This window comes from Lepidothrix coronata, unplaced genomic scaffold, assembly GCF_001604755.1.
Source record: "Lepidothrix coronata isolate B3197 unplaced genomic scaffold, Lepidothrix_coronata-1.0 Scaffold133, whole genome shotgun sequence".
Classification (NCBI taxonomy): Eukaryota; Metazoa; Chordata; class Aves; order Passeriformes; family Pipridae; genus Lepidothrix; species Lepidothrix coronata.
This window is the reverse complement of record NW_016690313.1, coordinates 464,444-490,903: the sequence shown is the minus strand read 5'-3', so window position 1 is coordinate 490,903 and position 26,460 is coordinate 464,444. Positions and strand designations below refer to the sequence as shown.

Sequence of the window (26,460 nt, the reverse complement as noted above, 5' to 3'; positions counted from 1 at the left end):
CAGCCTTCAGTGCCCCCATAAAAGCCTGAGCCAGCTCACAGTGAGGTTGGTGCCAAGGCTCCTGTACGAAAGGGAATCCAGCTTGTTCAGAGCAGCGTCCTCTGTGTCACTGCCAAACCCCCCAGGATCTCAGGTCCAGTGTTAGTCATGCTGCTGGTGGTAGTACACATTTATGGGGTCTCTTGTTGAGGCTCTGCCATTTACTGCTTTGTTCATTCAAGAAACTCAAGTTGGCTTAATCTTATCGTGTTAATAGATCTAAATATGGACATAAAGAACTTGAGCATACATAAGCACAATGAATATGAGTCTCTCATTCATTCCTGCACAGTACACAGTAAATTGCCAGTGTGGCCCTTTCAGCTTATTAACATCTTTAGACTTGGCCTCACAAAGATTACACTCCCCACTCAGCAATTCAACCTCCTTCTAATACTTTTAAAACAGAGGAAAGGTCAAGACCCCTAGGGAAGATGCCAAAGATTGAATGGTTGGCCCTGAAAGCAGATGAACTGCAACAGCCAGCAAAGCAAACAGGCCATGCCAACAGTGGTGCTCTCAAGGAAAGGAAGCACAGTTTCTGTTCTGGCATCCACATAACCCAAACACTTACACACACAATGCAGATCCCTGCAAGGCAACAGCGAGTATCTGCTTGGAAAGGGTCTTTGCCACTTGGAACTTTTTCAGGTTTTCTTAACGCTGTGGGTTTTCTTATGATTCCCTCACCCTTCTGGTCATTTTGGAAAAAACAAGTTCACTGCAGACCAGGCTCCCACACTTACTGGACCCCAGAAAGCTGAAACAGCTCAGGGCTGGAATATACTGGGTGATAGTTTGTTTTCTTTCTAACAAGAAAGGACTTTCATTTCGCTCTGAACCGCAGTAAGCACACATCAGGAAACGAGCATTTGCAAGGATGAAATCTCAACATCGAGCATTATTTAAATTTGTAGGGCTATTTAATGTTCATCACACATTTGATCCTAACAGTGCAAGTGATTTTCTATCAGAACATTTTTTTTTCCACTTCAACAAGGAAAACTGCCCCTCCAAATATAAGCACTGCTTGTTATTTTGAGGCAGTGAGGCAAAACATACAGCACATAGACCACATTTGGCTTGCTTAGCAGATGTCTACAGATCACTTGATGTTAATTTCAACATAAAAGCTATTATATTTCTGGCCTTGCCCTATTAGTTGTTAAATAATTATTTATGCTTGGCAGATAAATTCTAGGAACCCTGAATAAAGCCCATCAACCCTACTAAACTAACCATATTTGACACAACAGTTTTCACTCATAGAAGACCCAAGATGTAATGTTTGTTGCCTATATGATTCTGTCTCAGAATATATATGGGTTACCTTAAAAGGTAACCCATATTTATATTTAAACCTAAACTGCATATAGGATGTGTTTCAGCACTACTTCACAGGCAAAGAATTAGCTTGTTTGGTTCACTGACATTTGCAGCCATGTGCTATAGCTAGTTTCAGTTCATAACTCAGTTTATCTAAATCACTTCACAATTCTGGCACTAGTTAATATGTTTTTCCATAGGTGTTTTGGCTTTGGCTATCTAGTTTGCTATACTTGTCATCAGCCAGGCACTGGTGTGCTATGACCTTGATGGCTACAAAACAAAACGATAACTGGAAATGTAGGCTTTCCTTAATTAATATATTTAAACAGCTAACCCTACCTACATGAGTGCTATTTATACACATTCAAAACTGCAGTTGTTGTGTATTCTGGTTGAATGGTTTGTAAATTCCAAATAGCCAATCTACAAGGCCCTGTATGAAAGTCTTTCAACCAAGTTTTGGACATTCATATGCTGTTGTCTGAAGAAATTTAGATGATGTGCTCTCCTTCATGAGCACATTTTAGTGTAATTATACTTCTGTATCCTTAACAGACAGGTTAGAATTTAAAGATTTGGAAAAACAAGGAATTTGAACATTCCACTGAGGAGAACTCACTCAATATGCCTATTTCTATCTCATCTGTCTGGTTAAAAGAGCACAAGTTCTCTATTATCGTAGTAACGTACATTATGTCTGCATTTAAGTTTATGTGCAGTTTATGATTTTGTGTGATAAATAAAAATTAGTGATGCAAAAAGGAGCAAAAGGAATTCATATTGCTTCCAGCATACTGCACTTCCTGCCCTAAAAGCTGTGTGGCTTTGCTTTGCATCGTTGACAAACTAAACTCACTAAAGTTACAAAGATGTTTTCAGCTGATTTTGGTGGACATTGGACAGACCCATTTTGTAGCTGGGGTGCCTCTGTCCTAAGGTAGCTTAATTACAGTGGGCAATTTTGTTATATATTATTAATAGAAAATGTCTAGGCTTAGAGGCAGTGTCCCACTTTGATTTCCAAGCCAGCTCTGTTGTGCTTTTCCCAGAAAGCCAAGCTGCTTACTGAGAGGTGAGTATTCATGTTTCTCCCCACTTAAGCCCCAAATCCCAGAGGTCTGAGCCTACAGCCCCTCTGCTGTAGCTGCCTTTAGAACTGCAAGCTATTTTTTCAGGCCTCAACGTTTGTCAAAACAAGGACCTTTATCCAAGCAGGGAAAGAACTATCCAAGCAGGAGGTTGTGAGATAGGAGAAACCTGGAGGTAGCCACTGGAGCAGGTATCACACAGCCATACCAGCCTTTCAGAAATCTCCACAGGAATAATGAAGGAATCCATGTGTTCCTCTGGAAGTGAACTGTTTACCAGGGCTTCTTGTGCCATTCCTCACCTGCAATAACAGACACAAAATGATCAGTCTTAACCAGAAGCTTGCCATTTAATGATGCCCTAAGAAAGAGCTAGGAAAGAGAGCTGAGATCCTCCATTCCCCTGGATACCTCCATTCCAGGCTGCTCTGCCGGGATGCACTTACAGATCTCTCATCCCTGTGATAAGTCTTGCCTACACTGAACCTTTGCCCATGGAGATTTTAACTGTGGGTTAAAAATGACCAATGAGAGCTGTGGGTTGTGCTTCACTTCTGCACACGGGAGGCAGAGGTTGTGGCCAAAAGCAGGGTTTTTTTGTAGGGTTGGTTTTACAATTTTTACTGATGACAAGCCAGTTTCTCCCTGTCGATGTTTGCTGCATGTGACAACACAATGTTGCCTTGAACATCATGTCATAAACTAGCAAAGGTGAGCAACTGCTGAGGCAGAAAAAGTGAGGAGAAGAGACAGTAAATAAAAACATGCACGTAAAATATTACTTGTTCGTGCTGGCAGGTTCCCTTAGTTTGGTTTTATTAGCTAGAAGAAAATTAAAAAAAAGTGGATGCAGCACATGGAGGAAGGCAACACTCTTGCTAGAGCAGGGAAACAGAGTCATTAAATCCAACATTAGCCCTACATGTGGCATTAACCTAGACAAATCTTTTCTCATGCACACTTTTTTCCATGTGTTGGAATGGTGTTGCAGCTCTGAGGGAAGCTCTGCAGCATCAGCAGTTTCTCTGATGAACTTTTAAGATCTTCAATCTGTGCTACAAGTTTCATTAAAAACTGACACCATTTCTCAGACATTCCTAAGTTACTTGCAGCCTTTTCATTTTTAATCATTGTTAATCATACCTCACTCTGTGATTAAAAGCAATAAATAGAAGCCATATAGAGACACACTTTAAAAACAAGACTTCCAGGAAACAAAAAAATATGCCAGTGGTGATCCCCACTACCTCCTGGACTTACTTAGGAAGAGGTCAGTTCAGTCCTGAAGAAGACATCCTAGCCATGGAAAGCAGAAGACTGGATAATTGCAGTCAAGTCTTGTCTGGCTGTGATACTGGTCAGACAATGAAACTGGCACGTAAACAGGGGTCCAGGAGGTCTAGCAGTGCAGTTATCATGCATTTTATTTTGAAGAAGTGTGCATTTAACTTGCTGGGGTCTCAGTTTGGCTATCCCTGTAATTCCAAGGCATCTACTGTTCTCTTCAATGTGATACGGGATCTAAGGAGAGGCCATCATCAGACAATCACATGCTGAAAATAGAAATGACAAAGAAACACCTATAATATGCAAAGCAGGCAGACAGACAAAATCTCCTGCAGATAATTAGGCTCAATAGTTTCTGCCAGATGATTAAAAAGCCTGACTTTATATATTTCTTTCTGCTGCAGTTTGTTTTTCTCAGGTAGATGTCCTAACTAAATATGGCATTTTAAAAAAGCCTCCAGTGTAAATTAGGGATGCCTGCAGCTCCAAGCACTGTTGCAAGGTTTAGCAACAAACTGGATCACCTGGATATGTGTACCTTTTAAATTCCACTACCATCAACAGCTATGCTGGGCAGGGTGGCACAGCTGAACAGTGCTGCCAGTGCTACGATTGGCTATGTATTGAATTGTTAATTCACAGAGAAATAAGAGGGGAAGAGATTAAACCTTACAATCTGGGATTTGTAGGCAGACCTGTAAGAGTGGCAAACACCCCTGTACAAATACCAAGGGATACAGATTAATAGAATTTTAATCTCCAATTAATTAACGTTCTCTACATCTGCTACCTCTAGCACAAATAAAGTTGCTCAAGGCCTTCAAAAATTTTGTTTCCACTCCCCACCATGGTTTTGTTTGAGAAAGACTATGCTTTTATGATGAAGACAATTCAGTGCTGGCCTAATGAATAGCACAGCCTGCTTTGGGAACACTTACAAACTGGGATCTGATTACATATGTGCCTCTGGCTGCCTGGACCATCTTTCTCTGACTCTCCACAAATCTCTACTCTCTTTTATCAGAGTATTTCCTCATTAAATGGCTGGGGCAGTGTAGCTTTTTGTAATCAGTAACTTCAGCACAGATTGCAGCCCTAACACCAACATTCCCACTATTTAACTTCAAAGCAAAAAAAAATCAGCAACAATTTCATTCTTCATTAGAAAAACAAAACCTTTACTTAACCAATTTTCTTGCCTGCTTTTTTATATCTTTAACAAAAGACTCTAGTTACGGGTTAGAGGCTTATCTTATTTTCATACCTCCAGGGTTCTAAGGTTACACAAGGACTAGTGTATATGCAGAACAGCATTCCTGTAGATTTTTTTTGTTGCTCTTGCTTATGACTAAACAAGGGATAACTGTTACCAGCATCTTCTCTGCTGTTTCCTCATTTCAGTAACAATGCACTGACCCTGATAAGTATTCAGCCAGAGCATGTCTGCTTTGAAAGACAAAGCTACTCTCCCATATCTTCTGTAAATGATTTGAGGAGGTCTACACCTCAGTCCAAACATCTGTGGCTACAGTTCCACCCCTACATGCTCACACTTCGTGTTTACAAATGCAAGAACTTGAGTTTAGGCACAACACAGCCCCGCAGTGTATCCAAGTCTCTAGACTTTTATGCCCTACATACACTGTGGAATTTCCACTGTGCATACAAAATTATTCATGACAGAAACATTGCAGGACCACCCTCCCCCTCCCCCTGCAAATATGAGTGAGAAAAATAGCAGGAGGTTTCCTTTTGCTTTCTGATCATAGTGAGGAAAGGAAATTTTAAACCAACATGTTTTGGGGAAGGAAAGGGAGAGTCACTGCAAAATGTTGAAGACCAGGGGTATGAGTACATACTTGTATTAACATCTTCCATCCCTGGAGCTGCAGTAATTTGCATGACATTATCTACCTGGGATGTTGCTATGGTTATCACCATACATAAGTAATTACCAGGGCAAATTGCACATACAGCGCACGGATTCATATGCTGTCAGAAGCAAGGGATCTGCTTATACACTTGAAAACGTAAATGTTTGAAAAAACACAAATCACAAAGATTCCCAATAAGCAAAAAACTTCAAGACTGCTTCTGAGTGATGCAAAATTGTTGTTAACTATGCTTATTGACATCAGTACCTCAAGGGACAACTCAGACCACGTCCAAGTGAGCAAGATACTGCACCTGTTCAGTAGAAAATCAGTAGAAACAGTCACCAGTAGTAGTAACCAGAAACCAATCAGTAGAAACAGTAGAAAATCCCTGCCAAAGAGTTTACAGTCTAAGAAGATGAGAAAGGCAAGGAGAAAGAGAAGTGGTGTATCGTACAGAGCAAAGAAGGTTGTCAGCCTCACAGTACTGGTGTGATTATTTTGGGCAGATTATATCAAGAAACTTGCTTCTGGCAACCAAGCCAAAGATGAAGAAAAGAGAAGGGGCAGGGGGTGATGCAGGTTACATCCATGCTAAGAAAAAGACAAGGGACATGATGGTGTGATGAAGCAGTCAGTCAGGACAAGCCAAAACTACGTGTGATCAAAGTGGTTCTCTGAAAGTTCCCCCATTTCCCCTCCTGCAATGTTTCTGCTGCTATTTGCTGGCTGGGGTCTGACTGTACTCTGATCTCTTCTAGTTTCCCACAGGAGTCAAGACAAAAGTTACAGTCCATCTGCAGTTGTACACCCAAGCTGAAGAGAGCAATTAACACCCAGCAGAATTTGGCTGAAAGTACAAATACAGGGTATCTAATGCTAGATTATCCAACATAAGTTAAATGTTAAGGGCTCATTCTGCAATACCAATACAGTTGCATTTCCAATAAAATACAGCTGCACTGTATACAAAGAGCTTGAGCTGCAGTCTATTGTTATCCATGGAAACTTTTCAACAACTTTGATAAAGGTGTTCTGTGTCCTCAGGAAAGACAAGGCTTTAAAAATTAGTGCTGATACCATGACCTGAGTGAACCACATTAGCCCAACTGAAATGTAAAATATAATTCTGAAAAACACAAAACGGGTTACTATAATTTAATTTGAGGTGACATAGGTGAGTCTCATGTCCATCCAAACCAACCATATGTTCTGTGTACAAAGGAATATTGTAATTTAGTTGTTCTGGACTTACAAAGTACAGTAGAATCAAGGAGAAAAGTTATTATGTTTTCCATTTATAGCTTCTCTGAAAAACAAGTTCTTCTGCTTACTTAGAAATCATCTGCTTCTCACAGACATTTATTTTTACCTCCTAGTAATACTAACAGAGTTATCATCAAAGATCACCATTCTCCCTAACTGAGCTGCAGAATGCGTTTTTTCAGAGTTGAAATAAGACTGTAATCCTAGACCTAGCCTTTCACAGTTCTCCATGGGAAACCAGGCAGTCTGCCACACTGATCCCAAGAATGATGGTACTTCCCCACATTCACCACCAGTAAGTTGAGCTCACTTGTGTTTCAGCATCAGGTCTGTGAAAGCCATCATTCCCTGATAACAAAGGGCCACCATGAGATCCCCAGACTACTCAGTTAAACCTACTCTCTCATTCCTCCAGGTTGCCTCAGGAGACTGCTATTCATAGCTATGTGAGACTCTGAAATGAACTCGATTTGTTGATGAGAAAGCCAGTGAGTGCATCCGTGCTTTACCTCTTTACAAGGGGATCTCTGCGTAAATGCAGCCAAATTCCATGAGGTACCACACGTGAGTGGGAAATACACAAAGGAATTTTGTGAAGAACAGAGGAATAAAAGTCTCAATGTCAGGATAAGTATGTCTTTGCGTGATAGTTAGGAATGCTGCACAGATTTAGAGAAGGCAGAAGATTTCAAGAAGTTCTGCAGGCTGACTTTTTAACTGAAGGTGTACTGGCACTCTAACAACTGTTGGTGCCACATCACTTTTATTTTTCCACCATATCCTTTCAAGCCAAACTATGATGCAGTCTTTAGGCCTGAACCTCATTCTAGTTTTAATGTGGACATCAAATGTAAGTAAGAGTACACAAAGGCCCTTACTTAGAAAGCTACACTATGACAGCATCAAGTATTCTGACTATTTTAGCAGATGGGACTCAAAAAACATACTGATAGAGATATGCTCTGAGAAGAGTTTTGCTACTGAAAATGTGATAAGATCAGGTGTTAGCCAGCAGGCTGTCAGAAAGCACAGTATCCCTCAGGGGTCATTTACCTGGCCCCAGGGAAGTCACAATTAATGATGCCCAGAAATACTGGCTAAAGATGCAAGATATGTGTACCCTCGTTAGGATAAAGGCAGACTGAAGTCAAAGAAAGATGTGAAACAAGTAATCTCAGGCTTTATCCAGGTAACTGGATGCCCACAATGACAGGTATATTGTAGCTGTACGTATATTTCACACAAAACAGTTGGTTGATGATAAATATATCAGTGAAAGGGAAAGTAAATATGTGAAGAGCAAAATGCAAGACGGAAGAAGTGAGATAAATATTGTTAGATTCAGGGGAAAAGCGCTATAAACAGTAAGCAAAGCTCTTTGATTTGCACTGTTTTCCAGCCCATAAAACCCTAATATCTGCCAGTGTTTCATTAAAAGCTTATAAACTACCCAGCATGCCTGCTGCTGCATAAATGTATTGCTAAAAAACATTTTTGATGTTGCAGACTGCTCTTTTGCAATGTTACAAAGAAACCCTACGTGTATATAACTCACACATTACTGAAAGAAGTGTGGATTGCAAAAATAGCACCTTAAACTCTAAATCTAATTAATCATTCAGTAGCAGTAGGTTTCTCTCACTGGAGATCTTCATACTAATACTCTTAAACCAGAAAACACAAATATTTCAGGGAAAAAAACCCCAATATTTTAGGAAACAGGCATTTTGGATAGAGGAGTTAAGAGAAAATTACCATTTTGTGAATTGAATAAACAGAGTAGAAGACATATCTTCACAGAGGATTGAGAGTTCAAGGTCACCACAGTCCAACAGCAAAATCTGTAAAAGTTAATCCGAGTGATACAAAGATCTGGCAACACTATGACTGACCAGATCAACAACTGTTTTGACTGAATGTGCTCCCTATTCTCAGCATTAAAATCTAAGACTTCAGCCCTCTAAGGACACGTAATCACAATATCAGTCCTTTTCCACAAAAAGTCATATTGAATCAATCAAATCTTTATTGTTATTACCAGTGGTCCTGAACCAAGACTGGAGGGATCAGAACATTCATGGTTTCCCATCTCTTGTAAGATCACTACATTTCAGGGCTCGCTCACACCTGAACCCAAACCCAGGGCAAAATTAAAATGTTCCAATGGCCAGAACCCATATCCCCGAGGCAAACCCTCCCAGTGTCTGGAGGCTTTCAGATGAACGACTATGTAGGCACTTAGCCCATTCTACATTGCTGTTACTGTAGCTTTTCTCACAGAAGTGGCTCCAAATTGTTCTGACAACAAAACACACAGATTCATTTCCCACATCCCTCAAACAACTTCATGTTCTTCTGCATATTCCACAGGCATCAAGCTGATGCTTGATTACAGCACTGATGGGGTGAATGGGTAGCAAAGCCTACCTGTTACTCGTGCAAATGACTCATCTCTGAACTAGCAGCACAATCCAAGACTTGTGGATCCGGAAGCCAAAAATTCAGCCCCTCACCACAGCCTCAGTTCTGGGAAAACATCAGAAACAATATTATAGATGTAGGAATCAGGGACAGGAATTTCAGAAGACTGAGGCACAAAAAGAGTCATATCTGAATTATTGCACAAATATGAGATTCTTCAATATGTTAACGAAAACTTTGTTTTGCAGCTATATGCTTTACAAATAAATAAATAAATAAATAAAGCAACCAAACCCAAACACAATAAAAGGATTACATCTCATTAGCTTTGTAAACTCAAACACTGCTAATCTGATCAGCTGAACCATTTTCAAGCTGCCACATGCATATCACAGCTCTCACCAACAGCACTGAAGCAGTTGCTCAGCTCTGGATGTACAAACACACCCAGAAGACAATCTGCCCAGACCTAAAGCAAAGGGCAGCTCATGTGACTGAGCTGAAAGGTGTGCATTAGTGTTCCATGCTGTCTAATTAAGCAAAAAACCAACATATTTGACTGTTTAAATGTTTGAAATCTGCTACTGTTGCCAATGGTTCTGAGGCAAAATCAGCACTAGCCCACCATGGCTCCCATTCATACTTTGCAAGAGTCACAAAAGGCAGAAAACAACAAATGTGGAAGTCTCCACTGTCACATTTCTGCTGTCATTACAAGCAACTCCTGTGCCAAGCACAGTTCAGCTACAGGTTTAGGTCAAACGGATATCTACCAGGGTAACAACAGTGCAAGGGGAAGTTGTGGTCTGGTTCAGCATATTGCATGTCAGCGTTACTGGCACACCCAAAGACCACATCATAAATGTGGTTTATATACCCTGTGGACCAGGCTGACAAACCAGTCATTGCAATTTGGAACTACTGATACCCTCAGGTCCAAAGCAGCAATGGACAGAGCAGCCCTGTGGGTGGTGCACACTGTGGCCCTACAGTTCATCACAGGATGAACTCAGCAGCACGATCATAACCTGCAACAGGCTGCATACATTGACAGTCCTCTCTACAGTGTGATTTTCTGACTGCGAATTAAGAGTGTAACACAGGAAAAGGAATCAGGCAAATTTCAATTACCTCTGACTAGAGACTTTTACAGCTGTGAGCAAAATAACTTGTAATTTAAGCAAAATAGAACAGAATATAACCCTTCTCTTTGCTAGATGGTTCGGGCTTTCTCCCTCCTGCATTTTCAGGATACCAAGTTTGCTTCCCTTCCAGTGACAGTGACCCCATCACCGCAAATATCCTCTGTGAGAGTGCTTGCAACCTTTTTTCCCCCACACACTGCGGGGATATCAGGCTTCTGTAACACTCAAGAGTCTTGACTGAAGAGGGGGGATTTTGTTATTGTTTGTTTGTTTATTTTTGTTTGGAGGTTTTTGTTTTTGTTTGTTTTTTTTTTACTTGTAGCTTTATTGTTACTTGCTATGAAAAGAAAAGAGAAAAAAAAAAATCACGCTTCTGTCCTCTCCTAACCAACCAATTCAGGATGACAGCAGAGACCCATCATCAACCTGGCGCTCCGGGTGACCGAACCGCACCGAGGGAGCACAGAGGGACAGACCCGCCGCGCCGCTCCGCGTTCACCAGGGCGGGCCGGGGTCGCTCCGGCGATGCCCGGTCCCAGGGTCCCCCCGCCGGGCTCCGCTCCGTCGCTCCCCGCGGCCCCGCCGGCCGGGCCCCCGTGCGGACGTGGCGCCTGCCGGGCCGCGCCGGCCCCGCCGCCAATGGCCGGGCCGGGGGCGGGGCGGGCAGCGGGGCCCGGGGCGGGGCGGAGGGGCCTGGCGGGCGGGCGGGAGGGCCGCGGAGCGGGGCTGCGGGAGCGGGGCTGCGGACCCGGGCCATGGCGGGCGGCGGTGCGGGGCGGGCGCTGCTCCCGGCGCTGCTGCTCCTGGCGGCGGGAGCGCTGGGCAAGCCCACGGCGCGGCAGGAGCGGGCGCGGCCCGGAGCGCAGCACGAGGACCGGCCCGGCTTCCAGTACGACCACGAGGCCTTCCTGGGCAAGGAGGAGGCGCGGAGCTTCGACCAGCTGAGCCCGGAGGAAAGCCGGGAGCGCCTGGGGTGAGGCGGCCGGACGGGGCGGTGGACGTGGCAGGGGGAGGGACCGGGGCCGCCTTGCCTTGGTGTCACAGCGCTCCGTGCACCCTTCTCACGCTCAGGGGATCGTGCAGCGGTACTCTGTATCCCAGTGCAGTACCCTATACCCCAGTGCAGTACCCTATATCCCAGTGTAGTATTCTGTATCCCAGTGCAGTACCCTATACCCCAGCGCAGTACCCTGTACCCCAGTGTGCTGCCCTGTATCCCAGTGCAGTACCCTGTACCCCAGTTTGGTACCTTGTACCCTGATGTGGCAGCAATACCTCTGAGGTTTGACTTAGAGTCGTAGAATGTTAAGGGGTGGGAAGGGACCTTGAAGACCATCTAGTCCCAACACCACCCCTGCCATGGGCAGGGACACCTCCCGCTAAGACCAGGTTTGCTTAAGGCCTTATCCAGCCTGGCTTTGAATACCACCAGGGTTGGGACATCCACAGCCTCCCTGTTCCAGTACCTCACCACCCTCAGAGGGAAAAATTTCTTCCTAATATCTAACCTAAATTTCCCCTCTCTCAATTTCTGCCCACTGCTCCTTGTCCTATCACGACTATTCCTGATGAAGAGTCCATCTCTGGTTTCCCTGTAGGCCCCTTGAGATACTGGGAGGTTGCTATGAGGTCTCCACGCAACCTTCACTTCTCCAGGCTGAACAGCCCCAACTTTCTCAGCCTAATTCTCTCATACCCTGCTGGTTTTGTAAATGAGCAGCCAACAATTCATCACTTTGGTGTTTTTCTCTCCTGCCTTTCCTACAGCAGTAAGCCTAGTGGAGGGAGCTGCTGTACATAGTGCTGAGCCTGGTTGCTCACCCGTTGCTGGAGGGCTTTGCTGCTACAGCTCCCTAAGTCTGGGTTACTTGTTCCCACCATATCAGTGTGAATCAAGTTTAAATCATTCCTTACTTACAGCTACGTTTACAAGTCCACTTGAAGCATCTTCCCATAGCTTTTCCACTTGAGACATCTTTGCCCACTGTGTTTCGGTGTTGCTCTTGCTTCCATGCTGCTGCCAAGAACAGAGACCACTCCTTACTTTACTGTTTCTCCCTCCTTTACATCTACAGGAAGGCAGATCATTAAGCAGAGCTAAGTTTAATAGGAATTAAAGAAAGTTCCTTTAATGTAGTTACTAGCAAGAAGATAATTTGAAATATCTGCACGTTCTCGCTAAGATTCCCCTTGCCTAGTAAAGTACCACAGGGGATGGTACTTACTGATTGTCTGTCTAGCTCCATCCTAAGACCTTAGTGCAGTAGCACTGTAATCTCACTGAATGACCTCTTGATCCTTCTGGAACCTGTCACTACTATTTATGTGTATCTCAGTGACTGGACAGATAAAGTAGTTACCAGAAATGACCGACTTCATCCACATTGTTTCAAGGAGGAGAGAAAGGAACCATGTTCTCAGCGTACGCAATTTATGACCTAGATTCTCACAAAGTGTGTCACTAAAATGGACATGCCTTATTAAAATTGGTCTACACCTACACCAGAATAGATAATTCATTTGGGGCTATGATTTAACAATACGGCTGTTTTTAAACAGTTTTTACAAATGTCGACTCAGCAAGGAAAGAAGCTTAGCTTGTGGTGATCTCACTGTGTGTCCCTTGGAGAGGTGACACAGGCATGTTAAGCTACAGCCACAGTCAGTAACCTTTTAAATGGAGGTGACAGGACTGTCCCTCGGAGGACCAAAGCACAAACTGTGGGGTGAGCATTGTGCATCAGAATATCAGAGATGTGGTTCCTGAGGGGCCCTGTGAGAGAGTTTCATAACTTTCAGCATTTCCCAACCTTGTGATTTTGGGTAGCGTACTGGGAGGTTAAGAGAGGGTTTTAAAAACATTTCATGTCCTAATAATCAGATATGCTGGCACCCCCCCTCTATTTGTAACCCTGTAGTGGGTTACAAATAGAGTCACTTCTCAAGAAGTGATTGGCTTTTAGGAAGAAGACAGATTTAAATAAAAGCTATTTCTGAATGATTTCTGGGGCTTACAGTCTGCTGCTTTAACCAAAGTGCATGCTGCTGTATTTATTTTACCTTGCTTAGGAAGGGTGGCAGCACATATGTCATCCCAATGACCAGTGCTGGGATTGGACTCCCAGGGCTAGGCATCATTAATGCAAAGCCACTCTCACCTTCTTCCAGCAAACAAAAAGCGACCAGCTAGTATAGAAAAATAGCCCTGCAAACTCTACCTGCAACCTCAGTGGAGGAGCAGCTGCACAGTATGATCTTGGATTGAGATGGTGGCACATACCAGCCCCTAACTGCATTGTGACCTGGGAGTGCACCAGCTGCCCTGATGACAGATGCTGTGACAGGGGCATCCCTTCTCCCTGTCCTCCCACCCTGGATCGCTTGGCAAAGGAGGAATCACACATTGCCCATCCATGTGCAGTACTGCAACTCACCTGGCTTTGGAGAAGCGTGACATAATCCTGGTGCAGCATCTGAGGACTGCATTAAGGGACTGGAGGTGGGCTGAGGAGGAGGGGAGCGGGGCTGCAGGCATCTGAACCTTCTCCCTGCCATTTGTGAGGGGCCTGTCACTTTTAAGAGAACACAGAAGATGGTTACAGATCCTCACAAAATAAACATTTCTGCTTTATGTACAGACCAAAGCCAGAGTTTATTGGCGTACAGTTGTACTCACATCAGGTGCAGAGGGGAAGCCTTCCTCTTTGAGCCACTTGGTAGTAATGGTTTCCTTGCCCCAACTTTGTTCCATCACCAGATGTCTTTACACACTGGCAGCTTAAATGTGTGTGGTAGAAAGTTGTGTGTACCAACTCATACTGGCTGTAATACCACTTCAGATAAAGGGAGAAAGTAAACTTTCAGGTGTTACACACTTGTGCAAGTAAATTCCTGTTTATGAGCTGGCATTTTGTGTCTTTTAACATGCTCCTTGAATTTTTTCTGTATTTAAGAATTAACCATTTAAACCTGAGGCACTAAAGCTTTTCAGACTGATCAACATGCATTAGCTCCACTACAAAGCTTAGCATGATCCCAAGCCATTTTACAGGCAATTTATCAGTATAAAAAGTGAGGTCCACAGTCCATACAGTAGCTTGTTACCTGTGCCTTTGGGAACCTGTAGGCAAAACTATTTCATTGTCCCTGTCTTCAGCTGAGAAGCAGAGTGAAACAGTGCACATGGATGCAATGGACCTATAAAAACAGGTGAAAAGGAAAAGGCATGAAACATCTTCTGCTAAACAGTCCTGACTTCTTTCATGTTAAAAATAGCCAAGAGCTACTGGCAGAATCATTTATTATGACTAATACATTTAACAACAGAAGGAAATACCATATAAACCAATTGAATCAGATTCATTGTGGGGAAAATCTGTTGACAAATACAGTGCATCACGCAGTGAAAGGGACCATTGGCAGTCAGTTCTCCATGAGATTTATGCAAAATAGAAAAGGTTTTTCTAGTCAGTTAATTCATACTTTACTAATTCAGAAGGCAAATTCAGCAGCCCCTTTCCTCCCCCCCAACAGCTCAGAAATAGCATGTTTATAAAATCAGTCTGATACTGTTGGACTCACACAAGATTGCTGGAAATTCAGCAGAAGCTGCTGCTGTTATTTGACTACTTACCACTTTCATAAGTAAGGCTTGTGAAAGGACATTCCTTCACTGGTCAAGCAGTTCCAGTTGGCCAGGGTTGGTTTCTTTGTGGAGAACCAAGATGTTGAATTGAAAAGAATACTTAAGGGTGGAGAACTTCTCCATGTGTCCTTTGGCAGCCTGGAGGTTTAGGAAGCTCACCTGTTGAATGTCAAGTCAGGATTTAGATAAACCAGCTCCTGCTTTTACTCTTTTCATACCAATGACATGTAGGTATTCCATAGGCGTGGCAAATCAGCATTGCCCTATTTTTATTTTTTAACATAGGTTTTTCAGGTCAGTTTTATCTGCTGCTGTGTGCAGAACGTTTCAAATATGGGAGTTTCCCTGGGAGTACACCAGTACCTTTCACTCCTGATTTCAACAGCACTTGAGGGTGGCAGCTTTACACAGGGCAGTGGTTTATGTCCCAGCAATGACTGGATACTTGCTGCAGACTAACAGTGCTTTAGCAAGTAACAGGCATTCCTGGCAACACCAGCAATACTGCTTCTCATTGGGAATGGAAGAAAAGAAACAGCAGTGGAAGGACAGGCATGGAAGGGAAGACTGTACATGATGTACATCCCTAGCATTATGCAGTCATATAAGTCACTCAACCCAAGTGTCAGTCTGATGGAAAGCCAAGGGAGGAACTGCAGGTGTCCACCACGTCCTAGATTTTTGCCCTGGTTGCCTCCAGCAAGCTCAAGTACAGGCTTTCTCCTGTAGTGAAGTTGGTGTCTCCTGCTCTGAGCCAACATGGCCACTCCCTACTGACAGTGAAGAACAGGTGCCCCTAAGAGAGTGGACACAACCTAAGATAGCCAGGTATTATCTGAGGTTCCCTTTGTCCACTAATTTTGATTGCACAAGCTCCATTTCAGTTATTTGTAGCGATACTGAATAGAGACATATCCCTTCAGATAATCTGTAAAATGCAGGAAAGCCTTAACCACTAGGGCAGCTTTATGAGTTTTGGGCACTCCTTCTTTGTGGAAATCAGAGCCAGATAAAGATTACTAAAAGTGGCCTGACATGCAGTTTGTTTTTCTGCCAACTCTTAAGGATGCTGATCTCTTTTTACAGGAAGATTGTGGATAGAATAGATGACAACAAAGATGGCTATCTCACAACAGAGGAATTGAAAACCTGGATTAAGCGGGTACAGAAACGCTATATCTATGAAAACGTGGCTAAAGTTTGGAAAGACTATGATCTAAACAAGGACAATAAAATTGCCTGGGAAGAATACAAACAAGCCACATATGGTTATTATCTAGGTAAGAGAACAATTTCAGATTGTATGATCAAGGATTTTGGAGATTATAAAGTGTGATTTCTTGCTTTACAGTCAACAGACATTTGGTGTCTCATTTAAGTCTCTTGAAACTCACATTACATTTTATAAATGCTCAGAGGTCAAAAGCACTTTTTAGTTAGTTATTGCAGCCCACCAGCACACAGAGGGTTTTGTAGAGATATCGTTAAAGGTACTGACCTGACACAGCTGAATTATAGTCTCCTCCGGTTAGAAATATATTATTTTTTAATATTTAAAATGGTATTTTAATTTAAAAATATATATTGTGTAATTAACTGTATTTGTTAAGTCACTCTCTCTAAAAATCTTAATTCTAAATGCTAGATTAAATCTTAATTCTAGATGCTAAAAATTGATTCTAAACCATAGCAAAGTTATTGATTAAAATTGTTTTGGAGAATAGCATGCTTCAGATTGTGATCCACTGGAAATGAAAATTCTTTACAAATCAGACAAAAGAAACATTTATTAAAAACTATACCTGAATTCTGCCCCCACCCGTTTCCCTTGCTTTTTGTAAATTAATGAAGGGAAATGAGGAGAAGAGATCACTTAAGCTAAAGGGCAATACTGACAGAACAACAAATCAGTATTAATTGACCATTTATATTTACTGGAAATGAGAAGACAATATTTACCTACCACAGAGACAGTTTCTTGACCAAGCTTCCAGTAGCAATAATCATTCCAAAGTCTACCTGAGATTAAAATGGAGCCTTTGTGGAAGGAAATATTTGACACATAATCCCTGCAGCATTATCCCTGGGAACCCTTCTCAGCCCTTTGTCTTTGCTCTCTGTAATCCCCAGGATTTGGAGAGCAGATACTACACTGTGGGCTTGTGTTAATGAATACTTAAAATTCCCATCTGTAATTCCTGGCCTCGTCTTTTTCGCCTGTGTTTGTCTCCCAACATCTGAATTGTGAAATTGTTATGAGTATTTTTCATGTTTGAAGTCAGTTTAATGATCCTATTAAAAAAAAAATTATATCAAGTATCATTCCTTTTATGCCACTGAACACCCTGAAAGAATGTCATTGTTTTAAACTGAAAATAATTGTTAGGTTCCCTGTAGCAGTTAGATAATTTCAGACAGTCTGCCACCTTCTGAAACCACCTTTCCTTGGTTTGCCTGCTTCTTGAAACTGAAAAGTTGTGTAGATCATCCTAATTCCTAAAGAAGAATAAAACTTCCGTGAATGAAATCTACCCCAAATACTACCTCAGTGGTGCGTGTGAAGGCAGATAAAATTTAAGTATGTGAGGATTAATATATAATACTGCAAAATACATTATCCTGGATTTCAATAGAAGAAATTTACTATTGTCACCTTTTAAAATCAAAACATGTACTTGACCCCTGAATTTAAAACTTCGCAGGAAAGAGAAGGAAATAAGCCTTTGTATTTCTAGACTCAAACAGCAAGTTGGGGAGCTTCATTGTGCTAGTGTGTTTTAAAGGAAAACACTTCTGAGATCACCTTGATTAATTTGCAGAAAATCCAGAAGAATTCCAAGATGCAACTGATCAGCACAGTTTTAAGAAAATGCTGCCCAGAGATGAAAGACGATTCAAAACTGCAGATCTGGATGGAGACTTGGCTGCCACTCGTGAAGAATTCACTGCTTTCCTTCACCCAGAGGAGTTTGAGCACATGAAAAACATCGTTGTCCTAGTAAGCAGCGCAAAATCAATGCCATTATTTTTACTTTTATTTTTATGGATGAGCTTTGAAGTGCTTCTCTAACCTTTCCAGGCAGGGTTTAGAAAGAGACACACACATAATAGCTAAGTGGGGAACAGAAAGGGATGCCTTTCATGAAATCCACTTGATTTAGAACTCTCGATATAAAAAGGACTTGTTAAGTGCACTTAGACAGCTCCTCAATGGAATCAAGAAACAATCTTGGGGCACAGACTTAAACCAAAATAAAAGGAAGGGTATGCTGACATGCAGCACCCAAGTGTTTCATGCAGGCTTGTATCTGGCCCTGACTTAAGCATGGTATTCAGTTCATTCATACAGGAAATTTTTTCAACATGAAAGGATATTTGTATATTCATTGTATAAACAACAATCACACTGGAGTTAGTAAGAGTACATTCACTTGTGTACAAGGGTAGGTCAAGGCCTCAAAACATTAAATGATCGAAGAGGCAAATAGTCAGAATTCTCAGTTCTTTCTTGGTTACTTCGATGCAAAACTATTTTCCAGGAAACCTTAGAAGACATAGACAAAAATGGGGATGGTTTTGTGGATCAAGACGAGTACATCGGTAAGTGTTGACACTTGTTTCTTATATAATCTCCAATCCATTTTTTCCATCTTCTCTCACATTTGCAGCAGCATCAACAACCCAGGGATAAACAGTTCTGTGTTCCAGTTCGACTGTTTTGTACCAACCATCCAACTCAGATGGTTGGTACAGCCTAATTTCATTTTAGGCAGATAGCAACATCACCAGGAAAAGGTTCCTCACACTTTACAGCATAAGATTCTCCTCATGTTCTCATATAACTCAGCTAAGAGTTATATGAGAACAAGAGAAGAGGATCTGGAATAATATCTTCCATGAGAGGGATATTCTGTGTACTAGGCAATGTTAACAGCTGTTTGAAAGTGTTTAGAAATGCAGGAAGATTAGAAAGTGAAATAGTCTTTTCCCGAGTTTGAATGTTACTCAAATATACAAACCAGCTAGGAAGCACACATTGCAAAAAGAGAAAATTCACCTTTTGTTTCCACTAGGTTTTTTCCTAGTCTAATTAGTAAGTAAAGCCCCACACTTCTCTAATGGTGATACCACTGTATTTCTCCTAGAAATAGAAGATACATGAAAAATGAACTGTGTTAAAACCGCGCTAAGATTTAAGATTCTCAAAGAAGTTGTGAAATGCGTGAAAGTTAGCAGTGCATTACTGCAGTGGCAGAAAGAGAACAAAGTGGGAAACATCCTCAGCAGATCAGTCACAGTTAATTTACACAAACTTAGTCACACCAGGCAGTTGGCTGCTGTCTTGCACTTAGACCTATGAAGACAAAACAGAAGCGGGAGTGGAGAGCAGCAGTATATGATACATTTTAGCCTTTTGAATCATTACTCCGATACCAGAACCCACCTTCTCCACTGCACTCGTTTTGATGGGTTTTAAATCAAGAAAGTAGCACCAGGAAAGCATTAGTGCAAACTTGGATGAATCTTTGTTTCAAGTGGTGCTGTAAAGATCGCTTCACACAGAATCAGGAACAATGTACACACGTTAATTAATGGCAGGGGGTTCTGTTCCCTCTAAATTATATTTAGCCCAGAAAGTGAATGCTATTCATTTATGACTGAAATAACAGAGCAGCATAATTTCCACAGTAATTTCAGTTCATTCAGTGACATTACCTACGTATAATTATAAGGTAATTGTCAACATTTGTTACCATGTGAATGCTGGTTTTTCTTGTCTTCTATAGATAGGAACATAGAATGTTCTAGTCACGATCACCCCACATTGGCAAGGATGATAAAAATCAAATTGACAGGACATGTCAGTTGCTTCAAATAAACAATATAATTTGCACTTTAAAAAATGAAAAAAGAAAGTGAATGTGTTGTCTGAAGTTTCCTTCATGAGTTGAGAAAACTATGCTTAAGATGTTCTTACTTCCCTTTTTCAGATAAAATTATTTTTTAATTTTGATGAAGTCGGGGTTAAGAAACCAACAGAAAGCTAAATCTCTTCTTTGATAGTTTATGGTTGATAGTTTATACAAAAAGAAGTCCAAAAATGTCAGTCTCTAGATTGGGTGTTTGATGGGGAAATCTGCTGAAGGTTATCACATGATTCCTCCCTCCTTCTCCTTCTTTCCTCCTATTTTGTCTTTTACAAAATTTGTTTCAAATTTACACAAGCAGCAGAGCAAAATATCCCTAATCACGTTGAGCAGAGAGAACTGAATTCTCATTGTGCATGGGCAGGTGACAGAGTATTTCAGGGACACTGTGGACAGTGGCAATAGAGAACTTCAGCCTAGTGTACACACTCACACTGCAGAGTCAGAGGAGGTTACTCCTAGCTTTGAAATCAGCATTTATGTTTCCTATGGATACCAGCCAGCCTCTGGCCCTGAGATCATCCTCATGGGGTGCACTCTTCCTTAGCACATCCTTGACAACCAAACACAAAAGGCATAGGAGAGGAGTAGTATCAAAAAGCAGGCTTTAATTCTATTTAGAAAAGTGGAAGGCTAGAGAGACAAAGAGCCCTGATGAGCAAAAAGCGATTAGCCACAGTGACCAGAAGAACAAAGTGGACACACTACTTATCATTTGGAAGGCCTGTGATGCAAAAAACCAGTTCAGTTACAAATCACTTGCTTTTAATAATCACTGCTCCCGTCCTAACTCTGTTTGTGCAGATAGCAGCTGCCACTGTGGTGTTGTCCTGCCGATGCTTCCTAAATATAGCACAGGACTGATGTGATCTCTGCATCCTGTGTCACAAATGGTGCTCCATCCCAAGGTACCAACCTATGACAAGTGCCCTCTGCCTGTGGTTTTTCACAGAATGCACCACTGATTCATGACTTCTCCAGCTCATTCTTTGTAGGGGAATATCTTCTGCTGGAATATGCTACAGCACTGCATGGTTAAAAGAAGACTCATCTCTTACACAGACCTCTCTAAAAGCAGGATAAAAGCATGCAAGTTCCATTTAGCAATTTTTGTTTGCCTAAATTTCCCCTGTGCCTTTTTTTCTTTAATCACTCTCTGCTGGCTGGAGTTTGATCTTATCCACAAAGACATTTGCTGGCAGGGACAAGATAAAATGGCTGGGTTCCTTTCTCCCCATGTGACTGAGCCTAGCACTAAAGCTTGTGATTGCTATTTAACTAAAGACCCTTAGAGAATTTTTTCATTCTGAAATTCAGTGATGATGGCCTTTGAACACATTCACCTCTCATGTTAGCCTGACCAGGAGTGCACAGTTGTGAGACAAGGGTAATGTAAGAAAGGACAGAATCACCAGCAGTGAAGAAATAGGCCTGAGACAAGATACACACAGCTACTCTATTTACACCCCACATTTCATTTTCTGTACAAAGAGATGCTGTGCAAAGAGTGAAAAGTTTGGTCTTCCTCTGAGGAACACTGTGCAAATGTCTTTAGCCTGTGCATAATTTGCAAATTAAAAATGACTCGAGTGAGACCTTTATTTCCTCTCCAGCTGATATGTTTGCAAATGAAGAGGGTGGACCAGAGCCTGACTGGGTGGTTACAGAGCGTGAACAGTTTGCAGATTTTCGTGACCTCAACAAGGATGGAAAGATGGACAAAGATGAGATTCAGCACTGGATTCTCCCCCAAGACTATGATCATGCCCTGGCTGAAGCCAGGCACTTAGTCTATGAGTCTGATGCAGACAAGGTACATAGTGTTCTACTGTAGTTTTTAAAGAAGTTACATAAGCTGTTATGGTTTTTTTTAAATATCAGCTTGCAACAATTTATTCCTGATAACTTTTCTTATTAGTACACTTTAAATGGAGTTTTAGAGGCTAGAATTGCTCATGCATTAATGTTTCCATGCCAATTTCAGTTGGTAGGGTTAGAATCACAAAGTAAAAGTAGTAAAATACAGTTTGTCAGCTTGAGAAGTTCCCTTGGCTATCATTAGGTGAGAAAAGAATCTATTTGTCATCATTAACCTGGGTGTTTTAACACAGTAGAAATACTCTTTTCCTTTAAGAATGGTCATGCCTTTTTATGTTAATTTAGATTACAAGAGGAAAATAAAGACCTATTTACATAGGGGGTAGCAAAATCACCCTCAGTTCTATAATCAAGCACATACCTTTCACTAAAGGCTGACTCAGTACATCCACTTCCTCTGGTGTGGGACACTAGATTCCAGATGATGATCTTCACAAGTGTAACGTGAGCAAAGTCTGAACCTGAAAAGCCAAAATACTCTCTTACACAGAGAGTGTGTAAATTGCTGAGATAGGAACCAACTTCAGCAAAGTACACCAGAGGATTTTCATTCTTACTGTCAGGAAGGCAAAACCAAACCAGAGGGCAAAACTGTGTACCAGATAACCCATGTACTGTTTGGCAGAGAGTTCATTACAAAGAACTTTCAGTTGGCAGTTTGACCCAAATGAAGCCACTGGAGTCCAGATTTCACTCACCATTAAAGCTACAAATGATTCCTGAACCTGCAGTCTGCTGCTTTGAAGAACTGTGTGCTTCCCAGGGCTCCTGCACGTGTCTTTTACTTAGCTTTGAAAATGTTCTTACAGAGGTTTTGTTTTCCTCCTGCCAGGATCAAAAACTAACAAAAGAGGAAGTTCTTGACAACTGGAATATGTTCGTTGGAAGTCAAGCTACTAATTATGGGGAGGACCTCACAAGAAACCACGATGAACTATGATACAAATACCAACCAGTGTGCTACACACCTTTTCTCCACTTTACTGAAATCACTGTGTCCATCCCTTCTTTCCGGGGGAGATGGGCAAGGGACACTCACAACTGAACAACTTGCATTAATATATTTTTAACGTGCCAGCTTATTACCTCAGAAACCGCTTAGAAATAGCTTTTTACTCTTTCCACATGGTTATATACAATATATAGTTACTACAGGTTTTATTTTTGAAAAAAAAAAAGGTAACTTTTCTGAGTAGATTAGAGCCTGACATGGAAAAAGCACTTCTAAAAAACATAATTGCAAGGATGTTTAATAGTGAAATATTTTCTTCAAATACCCTCTTTTACCATAGTGAAATGCAGCTAGGGTTAGAAAGAAATCTAATGTTTAAACAGACTAAGCTGTTTAGTTGTCTTTTTTTAATAGCAGATAACAATTTAAAGTTAAGACTTTGAGCCAGAGAAGAGGTTTGACACAACCTTTGTCTCCACACAGTTTTTGTCTCCCACTTTGGGTCAGAGGTGCTGCAGAAGTTATCCAGCAGCCCTCTGGTTCAGAGCTTTCCAAGTTCAACACGTGCAGCTGGCCCTTCTCTCTGACCCCCATCACGGAGCAGAGGGGATGTGGAGTTCAGAGGGGCAGCTGCTCATTCCGATGGCGGGGTAACGCACAACTCTTTGGGGGCTGTTGGTTGGGCTGTTTCCTGGCAGGAATTGTGCCACACGGAGCAGGATTTACCTCGCGCTTTTCGCGCTTTACCCGAGCCGTGCTCTTGTTCGTGCAGTGTGAATGGCAGCAGCTCTGTGATGGAGAAGGAATGAGACATATCACCCCTCTGGGCCTTCTGCCTCCTCTGCCACGTAAGAGGACAGATTTATGTGGCTAAAGTTCTGGTTTTGTATGTATATACGTTTAAGTACATGTTAGTGAAGCAACTCTACGAAGACAGCTCTCCTTGCCAAAAAGGGGGTAAGCTTTCCACACAGGTGCTTTCTTTTTTACTGTATAATGTGAGTTGTTACATGTATATTTTTATATACCCAAGTTAGATAAGTTTGGTTGGTTTTAAATGTACCGGTTTTAAAATAAGCACAATAAAACCAATACTTCTTTTTGATACTGTGAAGGTGCAATAACACTAACACAGACTAACACAGACTAACACAGAGAGATGACGTGAAAGCACAAACCAAGCCTCTAAAGCCAGTAGTTCCCAAAGGACTGGGTCATTGGCAACTCCTGTAGCACTGGGTGGTCATCTACAAACAGCAGCTGGACATACAGCACCAACTGTTTCTTCTTCACCTCATTAAAAAAAAAAAAAAAAAGAAAAGCTAGAAAGAAGTCCAATATACATAGTTGCTATAACTAGAATTGTTTCTGAACAATAATAACAGGGAGATTAGGGCTCCACAGCAGTCACTGGGAGGTTCCTTGAAGGTTTGGCCTACAGCATCACACGCTGGAGGTCACATAACCATCCAGAGAGGAGCTTTGAGACTCCCGGGTTGTGATACACTTCAGCAGTTCAACAAATCTGTGAAAATCAGCATGAGACAATGCAGAACTGTGACCTTTGTAAGCAGGGTCATTTTCATAAGGTCATACAAGAACTGTGGTGGAATATTTTACATCTTCTCATTGAAGATAATTAAATCTAGATACCAGAGTCTGGCAGAGATTACATGTTCTTGCTATAGCACCATTACTGAGCTTTTGATGTGCACTTCTTATGACATTGCCAGCAATGTCTCTGCAAAGTCCCTACCTCTTCCAGTAACATACAGTAGGACAAATGTCATAAGACATAAGTGAACTGGTTTTGCTTTTAGAGTACCCTCAAGTTAAATAAATGCCTAAGTGCAGTGTTACCTGAGAAGCAATAAAATTGTATCTTGGCACATGTAAATGATCATCTGGTTTGTTTATGGCTTGAATTTGGAAAGGTTTATTGTATTCAATAATCCTAAAAATCTTGAGAACTTTTTTTTTAAGTTCTTTCATATCAAAATTTAACATATTTTAGTAACAGATTTGCAGTACTCTGTCTGCACTTCTGCTGTTTCAGGAAACAATACCTTAAAAGACCTCAAAAAAAGCTTGTTTCCTGCAAGGGAAACTGCAGCTCAGGCTGGATACTAAGCCAGGGATTTTCACTGAAGCCCAAGGGAAGGTTGTTTGCTCACTCTTGTTGAAATTCAGTGGGAGTTGGGTGCTGAAACACTAAGCATTGTTGCCTTCAGCTAAACATGACACTTGCAAATGCACTATGCACTGTCCCAACAAAAAAACACATCTGTGCTTTGACAAGCAATCACATTTCCTTCCACATTACTAAATGAATTTGGAGTGGAATTAGCATCACACAAGAGAGAAATCATGTTCCCCTGTTTGTTCTTGATTCCTATTAATGCTTGGTACACACAGGCATTTTCCTGTATAAAACTATACTTACAGGAGTAAGAATGCTGAAATTAGAGGAGTTGTTAATGTAAAACTGGAAATTTAGACCCATAGTATTTTACTGTAAAAAACTTTTTTTCCCCAAAAAGAATGATACTCAGGTAGCATATATCCAGCTCTGAAAAAGGCAGACATGCCAATTAGAATGAGGTTTAGAATAATCAAGTTATCTATCAATAATGAGTAATGGGGGTGATGTTAAGACAAGGAGCTTTTTTAATAAAGCAGAATATAGAAACATTTTTTTAAGAGAACATAAGTGTCCCTGATATGATTTCGTTCTACAGGCTCCCCTCTTTCTGCAGTTCCTCATAGTGTTTCTCTCACCAACACTCAGTAATGGCACAATACATTCCATGCACTAAATTTTCCTTTCAAGCTCAATGCACTATGGAAGAGTAACTCCAAAAGAGACTAGAGCTTCTGGGTTTAAATTTAACACTATTTAAGGAAAGCAAACCTTTGCTAGGGGATATAACTGCTAACATTGTGATTTTTCAAGCCTAAGGTTTCTAATGGGGTTTGACTGTTCCAGAGATAACATTTTTTTTCCTAGGTAACATATTTCAACTCATATTATGAGCAAATGTTACGAAATTTTAGTGTAATGTGAAATACTGTAATGTCAGATAGCATTATTTATCTGCTTAATATGACTAAAACCATTAATTGCTGGGAGCCATACTTCATCCCAGCAACATGAAAATCCATTTTGTGCCTATCTTGTCAGTTATTGCCGATTTTCTTAATGAATTGTGACGTAGTGAAATTCTGTTGGGAAGCGTGTTTATATATTTCCAACTGCAGGTTCTGTATGGTAACTCTTATTACATATATCCTCCATTAAACTCAATGTTTTCATTATGCCTGTGCCACAACATATCAAAGGGACATTTTTCTTACTTGGGTATCTGGAATAGCCATTATTATTGCACATGCAGTTTTAATTATTAGAGTTTATGAAATGAGCTAAGTGGCTGATGTTCATTGTCCTATAATTCCATTTAAAGATTCAATCAGGTTGAATCTGTCTCCTCTTCCAATCAAGGTGCTGTTCATAACTCCCTGAGGAAAGGAGATCGCAGCCCATCCCGATCTCGTTACACTTACACAAGTATCTTACAGTAGTTGCATAATGCTTTGCTATTTGCAGTGCA

The 26,460-nt window shown here is 41.4% G+C and overlaps 1 protein-coding gene across 1 annotated transcript; it reads left to right on the top strand.

Annotated features, from left to right (window-relative positions):
- The first annotated feature begins 11,204 nt into the window (after positions 1 to 11,204).
- Positions 11,205 to 26,167, top strand: RCN1 (reticulocalbin 1). The gene is made up of 6 exons (XM_017827033.1): positions 11,205 to 11,422; positions 16,181 to 16,374; positions 17,914 to 18,092; positions 18,634 to 18,694; positions 21,636 to 21,835; positions 22,733 to 26,167. Exons 1-6 carry the CDS (start codon positions 11,205 to 11,207, stop codon positions 22,838 to 22,840), a joined length of 960 nt encoding a protein of 319 aa, XP_017682522.1. The 3' UTR covers positions 22,841 to 26,167.
- The last annotated feature ends 293 nt before the right edge of the window (positions 26,168 to 26,460 follow it).